Source organism: Pan paniscus, chromosome 7 (assembly GCF_029289425.2).
Source record: "Pan paniscus chromosome 7, NHGRI_mPanPan1-v2.0_pri, whole genome shotgun sequence".
In the NCBI taxonomy this organism is placed as follows: domain Eukaryota; kingdom Metazoa; phylum Chordata; class Mammalia; order Primates; family Hominidae; genus Pan; species Pan paniscus.
Genome location: NC_073256.2, coordinates 81,908,678 through 81,922,968, shown reverse-complemented (window position 1 = coordinate 81,922,968; position 14,291 = coordinate 81,908,678). Strand labels below are relative to the sequence as shown.

The window sequence follows — 14,291 nt, the reverse complement described above, 5'->3', positions numbered from 1 at the left end:
GTAAGGTCATCCAGAAGCAATTAAGTTATAGATAATTATAATAATAAAAAAAGAATTTCCAGCCAGTTTGCTATGAGTAATAACTCGTGTTACCTTAGGAGAATCTGACAGGTCCCTAACAGCCTGTGGTATAATCGAGGCTCCCACCAGGAAGTGATGATGGACTTATTAATCATGAAAGGAAAAAGGTATACATATACTCTTGAATTTTACTTTTAATTAGCAGTTCATTACCAATTAGCACTTAATTACTTATCATTTTTAATCATTGTTTTTAACCTCTCCTTAAGATGCAAAATTCCCCTTTAAGTGTACCTGTTTTCAGTTAAATTAATGAATTAGACTAAGAATAGGGGTTTCAACAAGGAACTATTCCTTAAGTGAGCATTTACTAAGAAGAGAAGCATTAGCCAAATGGATAATTCCCATAGCAATGGCCTTATTCCTAAGTAAAAACATAGCTTTGTTTGAATAAACATGGAGGAACTTACACATATAAAATATATATTGTGTAAGTGAAAAAAAACAGTCAGAAAAGGCTCCATACTGTGTGATTCCAACTGCATGTCTTTCTAGGAAAAAAGCAAAATTACAGAAACTAAAAGGATGAAAGGTTGGCAGGGGCTGAAGGGAGGAAGGGATGAATAGGGGAAGTGCAGGGGACAGTTAGGGCAGTGAAACTCTTCTGTATGATACTGTAATGGTGGATACATGAGACAATGCATTTGTCAAAGCTCGCAGAATATAAAATGCCAACAGTGAACCCTAATGGAAACCATGGGCTTTAGTTAATAATAATGCATCAATATTGGCTCATCAATTGAAACAAATGCAAGATGTTAATAATAGGGGAAAACTAAAGGGAGGGGTGGTATGGGGTGGGGAGAAAGAATCTCTCAGAACTGTCTACTTTCTGCTCATTTTTTCTGTCAATCTAAAATCACTGTTATAAAATAGTCTATAAATTGAAAAAAATAATCTTCAATCAACTAGGTGGCTGAAAGCTTCTAATATTAGAAGAAAAACCTAGTGAGTATATTTATCTTATTCTTTTATTTCATTAATAAACACTTATTGTGACTGAGCACAGAATGGTAGGCTTGGAGGACCTGAGATTAGACAGAGTTGCCACCTTGAACAGTACCAAGCAACACATCATTACCCCAACAACAACGACAAATGTTTATTGAATACTTATAACTAGGCCCTGAGTGCACTATCTCATTTACTCCCACAAGAGAAACAAATAAGGGGACTTACATTTTATACTGGTTTGACAAAAAAAAAAAAGGAAATGAGTTTGGAAAATTTAAATAAATTGCCCAAGGTCACCCAGCTAGAAAGCAAGAGTCAGACCTGTATTCGGGTAGCTTGACAAATGTCATACTTAGAAGTCTAGTGTGTCCCCACAGAAAAGTGTTGTAAAGCTGCTTTGAAGTGCTTTGTTTTTAGTGAAATATTTAAGTAAAGATATTAGAACAAATTCCATTACAAACAAGAATCAGATATGCTGCTTACCTTAATCAGTTCGGGCTGCCAAAAAAAAAAAAAAAAATACCATAGACTAGGTGGCTTCAATAACAAACATTTATTTCCCACAGTTCTGGAGGCTGGGACATCCAAGATCAAGGTGCCAGTGGATCCAGTGTCTGGCAAGGGCCTTCTTCCTAGTTTGCAGATGGATGACTTCTCACTGTATCTTCACATAGCCAAGAGGAAGAGAGATCATCTCTTCTGTCTCTTTTTATAAGGGCACTAATCCCACTCATGGGGTTTCCACCCTCATGACCTAATTACCTTCCAAAGGCCCCACCTCCAAATACCATCACATTGGGGATTAGGCTTCAACATATGAATTTTGGGGACACACAAACATTTAGTCCAAGGCACTGTCCTACTTCAAAAAGCAGAATAGCACTTTTATAGAATAAATCTATCAGGTTATATAATTGTATTTCTCCATTCAAATAAAAAACATCCCTTTATTACAAGTATCATTTTCTCTGGAAAGATAAAAGTACATTAGCACAAGGCAGAACTTTATAGCTATTAGGAATTACAGTACAAAGAAAACAAGTTGAAAAATGAGGTGAGGGTCAAATATGTATCTATATTTAACTTTATATAAATAGGAGAATTAAACATCACTGCTGCTTTGGGCGGTTAAGTCTTTTTCTATTATCCTGGCAATGTTGTTGCTCAGATCACTCCTAAAATGCAAAAAGAATAGTGACTGTGGAAAATCAGATCCTTTCTTTTTCAGACATAGGTTTCCCACAATCACACTTCAAGGACTCATTGGCTTTCACAGTTATAAGACCATCTTGAATTGATGTAGCCTTTCTCCTAAGTAGGACACACATAGTCAATCCCCAACAACAAATATGTACCATGCATAAGCAGTATATTAGGAGTCATGGACTAAAAGAAGTGGGAGGTAAGTTCATAAATGAACTGGAGGACAGACAGATAAACACACACACGATCAAAAATAACTAGCTCTCAAAATGGAAAAGAATGTTCTACAGATGGATAACAGAAGCCTTGAAGATGAAAAGATCTTGTTCCAAGGTTTGCGAAAGGTCTGAACCCACAACCTGTAACATCTTTGAAATCCACAGCTCCTGAATGTTGGCCTCCCAAGTTTCTGTCCACCTCTGTAGCCCTCATTGCTTGCTCTTTCTTGAATAACTGACTTTCCTTATGAAAAGCCCAACTTCATCCATTGCAACCAATTTTGTCTAGGACACGCCTGCCTACTCTAAGAGGGTTCTCCTTCGCAAGGTAGGTCCATGGATTTCCACTGGGCTACATTTCTGTAAAGACCAACTCCTTCCTCTGACCAGGAACTTTATAGCTATTAGGAATTAAAGTACAAAGAAAACAAGTTGGAAAATAAGGTGAGGCTCAAATATGTATCTATATTTAACTTTATATGAATAGGAGCATTAAACATCACTGCTGCTTAGGGCTGCTAAGTCTTTTTCTATTATCCTGACAATGCTGTTGCTCAGATCACTCCTAAAATGCAAAAAGAATAGTGAATGTGGAAAATCAGATCCTTTCTTTTTCAGACATAGGTTTGCCATAATCACCCTTCAAGGGTGATTATGCAAACAGAGTTGACCATTTTATGGATGGTAAGCAGAGGTTTGGCAGCTTCTTGTTTGAAGGTGACCTTTCCCAGGGCAAGTAATCCTCAGAAGCAGTGAAAACAGACAAGTTTTCATACCCTGGGACCCTCTCTTCAAGGGCAAACAGTGACATTTAAAATTTTCTCCTTGGAGTGGTAGAAAATTACTAGTAGCTCTAATCATGAACTTAAATATCAAATGGTAAAGAAAAAAAAGTCTAGCTGGACTCCTCATAAAATGCCTTTGGGCTTATTATATTTCCCAGCTAGTCCAATGATATACATGTTCTGTGGTCAAATGAGTCTGGGAAATGCTAAAGACTTAGGGATTTACATTGCTGAATAAAAATTTAAAAACACTAACAAATTCTGCAGTAAAATATGAATTTAGGTTTTCTTTAACTTTTCCCTTCCCTTTTTATGTCACCAGCAACATTCCTAGGAGGCTTCTTTGGGAAGGAACTCTTTCTTCAGAGTTAAGTGATGCTCATGAATATAATACCTGTTTGGGGTGCCTGGTTGATGAATTTCTTTTTTCTGAGCAACCATTGTAAGATGATTAGTTCCTGTAAATTGTCTTTCATGACAGAAAGTTCACACACATCCTTTCACTGCCCTCCATCCATTACCTGGAGTCTCAAACAGAACAATCAATGTATTATGATGTAAATAGAAAGGGCAATCGTGTCTGTCAAGACCAGGGCTTGTAAGAGAAGCAGAAACGTGCTGGTTTTCTGATGCTCTGAGTCATCTTCCCAGGGTCAGTTACTTCTCAACTTATGGAAAAATAGATGCACAGGTAACAAAGTCCTTGCCATTTTCTCAGGAAAGGAGGTAAGACACTCAGTGATGACTCATGGGTGCTGACAGAATTTTTGATTGATGGGGAACTGTCCCCACCAAACCGTGGACAGCGATGTGGCTGCCCACTGGTAGACAGTCCTGGGCTCCTGGGATGCTGCCCTTGCCTTCCGCACCTCCTGTCATCCTGGGCCTGTGATGCTCATTCTGCAGAGGCCCAAGGCTAATAACCCAAAGACCATAAGTCTCTTCTCTGCCTTCTTGCCCCACCAATGTACCCTCCATACTGCATTCAGAGGGGTCTTTCCAAAATGCTTGTGTGTTTACCTCTCATTTCTATGAGACTCCATTAAAATGATAGTATAAACCCAAATGATGAAAATAACAGGATAAAAAACGTAAGCAAGTGAGAGGGTTTAGCAAACTTCTGAAATAATGAGAGCAGAGACGATGGTGTTTGAGGAAGAAAGGGAGAGAAAGCAGCTGTAAGGGGTCCACAAAGGGACAGGAAGGAGGAGGACAGAGAAGATGCAGTGTCTCCCGAGGAAAATGCAGACGAAGAGGCTGTAGGAGGCAGGCAGCTGAGGGAGGAGTCCATCTGCAGAGCCTAGGAGGGGCTCAAGGCTCAGAACCTCCAAGTCTCACCAAAGACAGGAGTGAGAAAAGGGTCAAAAATACGGAGAATACTTGAAAGTTTATATATGGAAGAGTCAACCTCTCCACCAACTTTTCTCATCCCATGTGAAGAATGCCAGACATTCAAATGTCTGCCTGTTAGGCAACAAGCAAATAAAGAAATAAACATTGCCAGGTATATTGTTATTGGCCTAAATGTGTCTCCTAGATGTAGAAAAATTCACATGTTGAAGTCCTAACTTCTCATATTTCAGAATGTAACTGTATTTGGAAACAGAGCCTTTAAAGAGGTAATTAAGGTTAAATTAGGTCATATGGGTTATCCCTAATACAATATGGCTGATGTCTTTGTAGGCAGAGGAGATGGAAGCAGGGACATGCACAGAGGAAAGGCCGTGTGAAAGCACAGGGAGAAGATGGCCAACCACAAGCCAAGGAGAGAGGCCTGGGAAGAAAGCAACTCTGTTGACACTTTGATCTTGGACTTCTAGCCTCCAGAAGGGAGAAAATAAATTTCTGCTGTTTAAGTTATCCAGTCTGGTATTTGCTATGGCATACTCAGAAAACTAATACATACATTTTTCTTAAATAAAATTGAATGGCTACAGAGAGGAATTCTCTACAATATGACATTCATGGGTATCCCAAGTAAAGGCTAGCTCACCATGTGATCACCCTGGAAGGAAGGCTGCTTGGCGAGAAGCAGGCTCCTTACCCTGCATATAGAGTTCTTCATCAACTTTGTACTGAATAATTATTAAACATGAGGGTGCTACCAATCATACACAGGGTCGCCTTCAGGGATTTCACAAAGATCTCCAGCATAAAATTGAGAAATTAAGATAAATAAAGATTTTTAAATGACCACGGATGGAAGAGATAATTCAGGGAAAGAAAGAAAACTTAGAAACCTTCTAGTTAACATTCTTAAAGAAATAGGAGAGAACATTCCACTGTAAAGCAAGAACAGGAGTTATTAAAAAGGAATGGAGAAAGAATAAAAAGTCTGGAGGTTGAATATACAGTTGTAAAATGAAAGTAACTGAAGAGCTGGAAGATATTGAAGAATATCTTAGAAAGCAGAATCGCAAACTAAAAGTTCTAACATGACAGAAAATAGTAAACACAGATGGCCAATAGAGGGGAGAACATCTCATAATAGAAATCCCTAAAAAGAAAGAATAGAGAAAATGGAAAAAATTATAATATAAATAATACAGGAGGTTTTTTTCACCATTGAAGAGTAAGAACCTCAAAATTAAAATGAGTACATGAAAAAAAGACCCAAAGACCATTCTAAAATTTCAGAACATCAACAAAAAAAGAACAGACTAAAAGCTTCAAGAGAGAATAAGAAAAAAGGTCCTATGAAAAATGAGAATCAGGCTGGGCATGGTGGCTCACTCCTGTAATCCCAGCACTTTGGGAGGCCGAGGTGGGTGGATCACTTGAGGTCATGAGTTCAAGACCAGCCTGGCCAACATGGTGAAACTCCATCTCTACTAAAAATACAAAAATTAGCCAGGCATGGTGGCACATGCCTGTAGTCCCAGCTACTTGGGAAGCTGAGGTAGGAGAATCGCTTGAACCTGGGAGGCAGAGATTGCAGTGATTTGAGATCGCACCACTACACTGTCCAGCGTAGGCAGCAGAGTGACACTCCATGAAAAAAAAAGAAAGAAAGAAAAGGAAAATTAGAATGATACTGGATTTCTTACCAGCAGCACTGGATAATACAACACAAGAGAATAATACTTTAAGTTCTAGAAGAGAATTATATTTAACTTGAAATTATATACCTTGGTAAAGCATCACTCAAATATCTGGGTAAAATATAACAATTTTCAGGAATGCAAGGAGTCAGAAAACATGCTTCTCATACATCCTTTCCTAGAAAGTTACCGGAGGATGTTCTTCAGCAAAATAAAATTCAGAAATCAAAAGGGAAAAAGTCCTGTGATTCCGGACAGGGAATTCAATCCAGGGAAGAAGAAAAGAGAAGTCCCAGGAAGAAACCTGTGCATCAGATTTAGAAAGTAACTGGTTTGAAAGCAGCAGGTTAGCATGCTCAAGGATCAAGGTCTTAAAAAGAGGGGGAGGACTTAATAGATTACTTATCATGATTGAAAATTTGAAAAAATATGAGAGCAAAATTAAGGCAGTTCATAATTCTAGGAAAAAACCAAACTGGGATTATAAAAAATATAAAAGTGTCAAGAAAATTGTAGGAAAAAAACAAGATAGGAAATGTAATCAGAGTCTATGATCTTATTCTTCAGTGAACAACTTTCATAGTCAATAATTAAAAACTATATTGACTTCCTACTTTTAGAATCTATCTATCTATCTATCTATCATCTATCTATCTATCTATCTATCATCTGTCTATCTATATCTATCTAGAGCTTCTTGGCCCTTTGGCTAAGATCAAGTGTAGAATCAATTATAGTAAAAGCATAAAAGCATGGGAGATTTAACTATGATTATAAAAATAATTAACATGGACAATCTAGAAGTAGAAGTATAGATGAAAGAGACTGAGAGATCAAGGTGCAGGAGGGTGTCTGAAAAGTTGAAGGGATAAATAATCTCATCTTACAATCTGGGAGTTAAGAGATATTGTTTATATTTGAAGACTCAAGAAATAATTCTGTGGGTATATTACTTAAAAGTGCAAGGGTAAGATGAAAAAGAATAAAAAGCAGGTCATTAGGGCAGTGATCAACAATGAAGAATGAATAGAAAATTTGGCACATATTGATGCAATACCACGCAATAAAAAAAGGATTTCATTTGGATATAGGAAAATGCTTGAGATATAATTTTAAGTGGAAAAAAGTAGATTATAAAATTTTAACTATAAAATGTTATTTAGTTATGTCTGGATAATATGTATGGTTTATGGGTAATTTTTATACTTCATTCATTCAACAGATTTTCTGCATTTCATTCATTCAACAGGCTTACTGGAAATCTACCATGTTTGGGGCAAGAGAAATGGATATGGCAACTTACAAAGATGATCAAAGCCCTGCTACACAGTTTACTGTCCAGCAAAGGAGGTACATATTGTACCAGTAACTATAACAAAATGTGAGCTTTACAATGAAGGACATTCATGCTATTAGGAAAATATAAAGCACAGGTGCTGAACCTAAAATAGGAATCTGGGGAAGATTTCTTCAACAAATTATTTTGCAATGAATTAATTAATTAATGTAAATTGACAAAAATTGTATATGTTTATGGTGTATGACATGTTTTGATATATGCGTATATTGTGGAATGGCTAAATCAAGTTATTAACATATCCATTACCTCACTTACTTACCAATTTCTGGTGATGAGAACATTTAAAATTTACTCTCTCAGTTATTTTAAATGTTAAAATGAGAGTTTTTTTTTAAGCAGAGATTCAGTATTAAGAACATGGTGTTATCCAAATTATGATTATGAGCTCAGGAAAAATGCTCAAGGGAAACAACAAAATATTAATTATTTGTGATGATCTTTAGATTCTGATATTCTGAGGAATTTTATATTCTTTATGCTTTTCTGATTTTTCTAAGTTTTCTGCAAAGAGCACATATGGCTTTGATAATCAGAAGAGACTAACAGAAGTTATTGTTGCCAGTGAAGCAGTTAGATATTTTGCTGTTTGAGGGCCTTTCCTCAGTCCTCCTGTGGAAGCAGAAGGCAGTTACTTAATCTATCTAAAGAACAGTTACAAACAATTACCAAACCACCTGTCCACCCTAGGCATTTCTGAAGGCTCTCATTGGAAACAGTAGCTTCATTTCAACAAAGGTTTCTGTTAGCCTACTTGGAGATGGTGTTTGTTCGCCACGAGCTGTGCTAATAGAAGCTTGTGAAGGTACAAGGTGATACAAGTGACAAAAATATGCCCACCAGTTACCTATTATTTCTGATATTTCTTTATTAGACTGTTGTGTTGGGTCTGTTTTAATTTACCTATACCGTATATTATGTAGCCATTGAAAAATATGATTTAAAACATGAAGTAATCCCTGTTTTTGTGCCCATGTTTCTTGGATTGTGTTTTTAGGTTCTAAAAGCATTGAAATTGATTCTCCAATGACTCCTTTCCAGAAGTTATTCTTACATGTAAGATCAGATCTGTCAGTGGTGATTTCTATGTATTTGGATATTTAGTTTATGGCACATTTAAGTTATCTGCATTATGTTATTTCTCAAATCATAGATCTATATTATAATTTTAAGAATCCCTTTCACCCTCCATACTGTATCCAAAGATCACTTTTTTCAAAGGTCACCTAGGCAGAATAATCAAATTAATGCTTTTAATTTGGTAATACTGAAAAGTAAATTGCAATGTATGCACACACAGATTGAAAATCAGGTGCCACAGACATGAGCATGCACAGAGAATTTCTGCATTCTCATGCCTTAGTTTATCAAATAAGGAAAATGTATAAAAAGCTACTCCACAATTGGTGTGTGAATATATTACTTTATCTAAATGCATCTTCTCAGGCCAGGCATGGTGATTGATGCCTATAATTCCAACTGCTCAGGAGTCTGAGGATTGCTTGAATCCTGGAGTTCTAGGCTGCAGTGAGTATCACAGTGCCTTCAGCCTGGGCAAGAAAGTGAGATTCTAGCTCTAAAATATTTTAAAATTCATCTTTTCACCTCAGTTTGTGTGCCTCTGCTGGAAAGAAAGTCCAAAGGTTATTGTTACATTATGCAAATAATATGGGCTTGCAATCAAAAGAGCTGGTTCCTAATTCTCATTTTACCACTAACTTGCTGAGTGACTTCAGGTAAGTCACTTAACTTCTCTGGTTCTCATTTAAACCAAGTGATCTCTTTAAGTCATTTCTAATGTGAAAACTGGGTGATTTAATGAGATATACATTTTGGATAATGATATGGTTAGATTGTGTCCCCACCCAAATCTCATCTTGAATTGTAGCCCCCATAATTCCCACGTGTCATGGGAGAGACCGGGTGGGAGGTAACTGAATCATAAGGGTGGGTCGTTCCCATGCTGTTCTTGTGATAGTAAATAAGTCTCATCAGATCTGATGGTTTTAGAAAGGGGAGTTCTCTTTCACATGCTCTCTCTTGCCTGCCACCATGTAAGACGTGCCTTTGCTTCTCCATTGCCTTCTGCCATGATTGTGAGGCCTCCCCTACCATGTGAAAATGTGAGTTCATTAAACTGCTTTCCTTTATAAATTACCCAGTCTCAGGTATGTCTTTATTAGCAGTGTGAGAACAGACAAATACAGATAAATTGTGGCTGTGCATAGCTTCTCTTCCTCTGGGGTTCAGGAACATTTTTTTCCTTACTCCCTAGTTGGAGCCACTTTGGCTCTATTAATGACTTACCCCAAGAAAACCTCACAGCAAGGACTCAACAGTGATGAGGGAGCTATACTAAAACAATATCCCCCAGATAGCCCAATGGGAGAGAGATTGGTATGGGCATGGGTTTAGTCAGAGCCCAAAACTTGTGTCTTCTCTGGAAGAACCTCCCAGACCTCCCCAGCTAAACTCATAACCACATCCCTTTCCTAGTTTATCTTCTGTGTCCATTTACTGCACTGAAACTTCCTATTCCAAGTCAACGTTTCACCTCCAGATTGACATCCAAGCTGAAATCTGCTAACAGGGTCAGAAAACAGTTCATAAAGGAAAGTAAGCAAAAATGTTGAACCCATTCCAGCTTAATTAAAAAAAAAAGCCCACAATAACAAAATCTAAGGTTCTGTGTGCTTTCCTACCAATATAAAACACAGCTTTCTCCCAGAAACTCAACCATTTTCCATAATCATGATCTTCTATTAACAACTCACATCTTTCCAAGTAGGCACATTCTCTCTGTTCTCTTGTGTCAAAAGTACATAACATGGTGCAGTGATCCAACTATGGGCTGGCTTCTCTGCAAACTGTCAACATTTCTCTCCCTGCCTTCCCTTTGTTCCTAAGAGCAGTTGTGGATTGGTATAGACCCAAAATGGAAGTTGAAATATGCATTGCATCATTTGTCACATTAGCTACAAAGGAAGCAGCAGAAGTAATCAGAAATGAGGAGCAGGAAATTTCCGATAAACAACTCTGATGGTTATCTGGAAGCTGAATTGAATCACAGGCACAAGAACTTGGATTTGCATTTTGAATTGCAGAATTAGAGGTAACTGCCTCCCCCCATATGATAGTGTCAATTAATCAAAAATTGAATATAGTTTTACAGGCTTAGCATTCCATTCCATTCTGCGACATGTCAGAGAGCATTTAGTTATTTAACAGGCTCACATGAAGCACATTTGGATTTGGAAAAAGAAATAATTAAAAAGAACCACCCTGGGTGGCCTAGATGTGGATACTATTGTGGATGTTGATAGTATTTGGAGGTGAAATGAACGAGTTTTTTTTTACAGACTCATTATTGACCAATGAAAACATGTAACTAATGAATTTAGCCCTGTAGTCAAGCAGTTTAAGCCTTTTTCAACATAGATTAGGAAGTTAGAATGGATGCCTCTCATTGAGTTTGCATTCAGTAGAATAAGTAAAGCTTGTTTAACTCATGCATCTCTCACTGGCTGCCTCTCTCTTTAATTTGGGAATAGAAAAGGGAGTCCACAATTAATTTTAGATTGTGAGAAGAGAGACAAAAAAAGGAGCAGAGAGTTTCTGAGATAACCTAAAATCTTTGCCGCACCCCTTACTAACCCCGGTTTGTGCCCCTTCACTATGGGAGTAGCTCTTGTCATCATCTAAAAAACTTGAACTGCATTTTGAGAGACTTATTGGCCTTGCTTCTGCAGGCTCATAACTCCTTTATGTGCTTGCTCTTGGGAGGAAAAAGCAGATAGACGTTTAAAAGCTGGATGTTCCTGCACACCCCTCTCCTGATGCTTCATTCTTTTCCAGGCAGAAAGATGGTGGGACTCTGTCTCTAGCAAAGGGATATTTCCAGATACTGAGGTGTTGTCAGAGACACCTGGTCAGGGAGGTTAGGAGAAGGGGCGTCCAGGTCCACCCCCTCCAACTGGCTGCTGCTTTCCTGGCAGGGCTGCACTGGGACACCTCACTTCCTTCCCACTTCCCCTTCCTCCTCCCATTCGCTGTCTCTTTGCACACCCCTAATATGGCCTTTCATAGTAAGAGGTCAATATGTTTTCACACTTGGGAAATCTCATTCAAGAATTTTTGTCAATGGACAAGTCATAAGAAGCCCTTCCATTTTAGGGCTCGTTGACGTCACCAAGAGGCGATAAATATCTGTTGATATAATTGGATGTGAGATTCAGTGTTGAGATAGCAAAATTCTGCCCCTCGTTCCTTGGCAGGGCCCTATGATTTATGCAGGAGCAGAGGCAGCACGCAATCGAGCTGTCAAGAGAGCGTCAGCTTATTAGGCAAATGCTGCGTGGTTTTTGAAGAGGGTCGACACTATAAAATCCCACTCCAGGCTCTGGAGTGAAGAAACTCAGAGATCAAGTCCATTGAGAGACTGAGGGGAAAGAGAGGAGAGAAAGAAAAAGAGAGTGGGAACAGTAAAGAGAAAGGAAGACAACCTCCAGAGAAAGCCCCCGGAGACGTCTCTCTGCAGAGAGGCGGCAGCACCCGGCTCACCTGCGAAGCGCCTGGGAAGGTAGGGAGCGCCTGGACGGAACACGCCACCAACTTTGCGTTGCCTGAGCTGCCGCGATGTGCGCCGCGGAGCCGGCTGCCCCTGCCTGTGTACGTGTGTATGCATGTGTGTGCGTGTGTGTGTGTGTGTGTATGCATGTGTGTATGCGTATGTGTGTGTGTGTATGCGCGCGTGCGTGCGTGTGTGCGCGCGTGTTCGCGGACTATTCCTTAAGATTACAATAGTAGCTGGGATGTGGCAAAAGCAAACTTAGACGGCTGCTCTTCGTTACCCGTGCTGCCAGTTGCTCCTTGCTGGCTGTGTAAAGGAGCTCCCCCACCCCCTTCTATCCTAACCCCCGAGATAAGGCAGCAAGGGCAGAAGTGGAGAGGGAGGACCATGAGGCAGTAGTTCTCAATTCGGAAGAAAATGCTGAAATATCCGGAAGGGAGGTAGTCAGCGCGGGTGGGATCTTAAATCTGTGGCTCTTCTCTAGGATCGGGAAAATTAGTTTTGAGGATCGTTAGGAAGAGGACGCAGGGACCGTCCTTTCAGAGTCTAGAAAGAAGGGTCACTCCTGGCCGGTGAGCGCATGAGCTTAGGTGCGGAGCCCTGCAGGTGCCCCCTTTCCCCGCTCCCCAGGCGCTTCAGCACCGCGGACAGCGCCCATCCGAATCACTGAGGCCAGAGCCCAGCACGTCTAAGGCAGTCCCGTAGGAAGACCCCGTGTGCACCTCCCAGCTGAGCGAACTCTAACCAACTCTTTCTTTCTCTCTTCCCCTCTCTCATTCCGCCCTCCGCCCACCTCTGTGCCGCAGCGAGTGCCCCTAACATGCGGCTGCCGCTGCTCGTGTCCGCGGGAGTCCTGCTGGTGGCTCTCCTGCCCTGCCCGCCATGCAGGGCGCTCCTGAGCCGCGGGCCGGTCCCGGGAGCTCGGCAGGCGCCGCAGCACCCTCAGCCCTTGGATTTCTTCCAGCCGCCGCCGCAGTCCGAGCAGCCCCAGCAGCCGCAGGCTCGGCCGGTCCTGCTCCGCATGGGAGAGGAGTACTTCCTCCGCCTGGGGAACCTCAACAAGAGCCCGGCCGCTCCCCTTTCGCCCGCCTCCTCGCTCCTCGCCGGCGGCAGCGGCAGCCGCCCTTCGCCGGAACAGGCGACCGCCAACTTTTTCCGCGTGTTGCTGCAGCAGCTGCTGCTGCCTCGGCGCTCGCTCGACAGCCCCGCGGCTCTCGCGGAGCGCGGCGCTAGGAATGCCCTCGGCGGCCACCAGGAGGCACCGGAGAGAGAAAGGCGGTCCGAGGAGCCTCCCATCTCCCTGGATCTCACCTTCCACCTCCTCCGGGAAGTCTTGGAAATGGCCAGGGCCGAGCAGTTAGCACAGCAAGCTCACAGCAACAGGAAACTCATGGAGATTATTGGGAAATAAAACGGTGCGTTTGGCCAAAAAGAATCTGCATTTAGCACACAAAAATTAAAAAAAAAAATACAGTATTCTGTACCATAGCGCTGCTCTTATGCCATTTGTTTATTTTTATATAGCTTGAAACATAGAGGGAGAGAGGGAGAGAGCCTATACCCCTTACTTAGCATGCACAAAGTGTATTCACGTGCAGCAGCAACACAATGTTATTCGTTTTGTCTACGTTTAGTTTCCGTTTCCAGGTGTTTATAGTGGTGTTTTAAAGAGAATGTAGACCTGTGAGAAAACGTTTTGTTTGAAAAAGCAGACAGAAGTCACCCAATTGTTTTTGTTGTGGTCTGAGCCAAAGAGAATGCCATTCTCTTGGGTGGGTAAGACTAAATCTGTAAGCTCTTTGAAACAACTTTCTCTTGTAAACGTTTCAGTAATAAAACATCTTTCCAGTCCTTGGTCAGTTTGGTTGTGTAAGAGAATGTTGAATACTTATATTTTTAATAAAAGTTGCAAAGGTAATCATGACTTTACTGTTTCTCTTCAGTGCTCATACACTGGAAATACTCTCTTAGCTTCCTCCAAATTGTCTTCAGCACCAGAAAAGAAAAGCAAAACTTCCTGCATTATATTTTTCCACTAAAAATGCAAACATATGTCAGTGGCTTACACAGACCCTGCAATCA

At 40.5% G+C, this 14,291-nt stretch overlaps 1 protein-coding gene across 2 annotated transcripts; it reads left to right on the top strand.

The window, feature by feature from the left end:
- Positions 1-3,819: 3,819 nt before the first annotated feature.
- On the top strand, positions 3,820-14,133 carry CRH (corticotropin releasing hormone). 2 transcript variants are annotated; one of them, XM_055116612.1, is made up of 6 exons: positions 3,820-3,893; positions 7,532-7,632; positions 8,637-8,695; positions 10,547-10,751; positions 11,914-12,218; positions 13,016-14,133. In XM_055116612.1, exon 6 carries the CDS (start codon positions 13,030-13,032, stop codon positions 13,618-13,620), a length of 591 nt encoding a protein of 196 aa, XP_054972587.1. In that variant the 5' UTR covers positions 3,820-3,893; positions 7,532-7,632; positions 8,637-8,695; positions 10,547-10,751; positions 11,914-12,218; positions 13,016-13,029; the 3' UTR covers positions 13,621-14,133. The 2 variants fall into 2 exon arrangements, with proteins under 2 accessions (XP_054972587.1, XP_003831420.1); XM_003831372.5 differs by having other exon boundaries at positions 3,820-3,967; positions 10,615-10,751.
- The last annotated feature ends 158 nt before the right edge of the window (positions 14,134-14,291 follow it).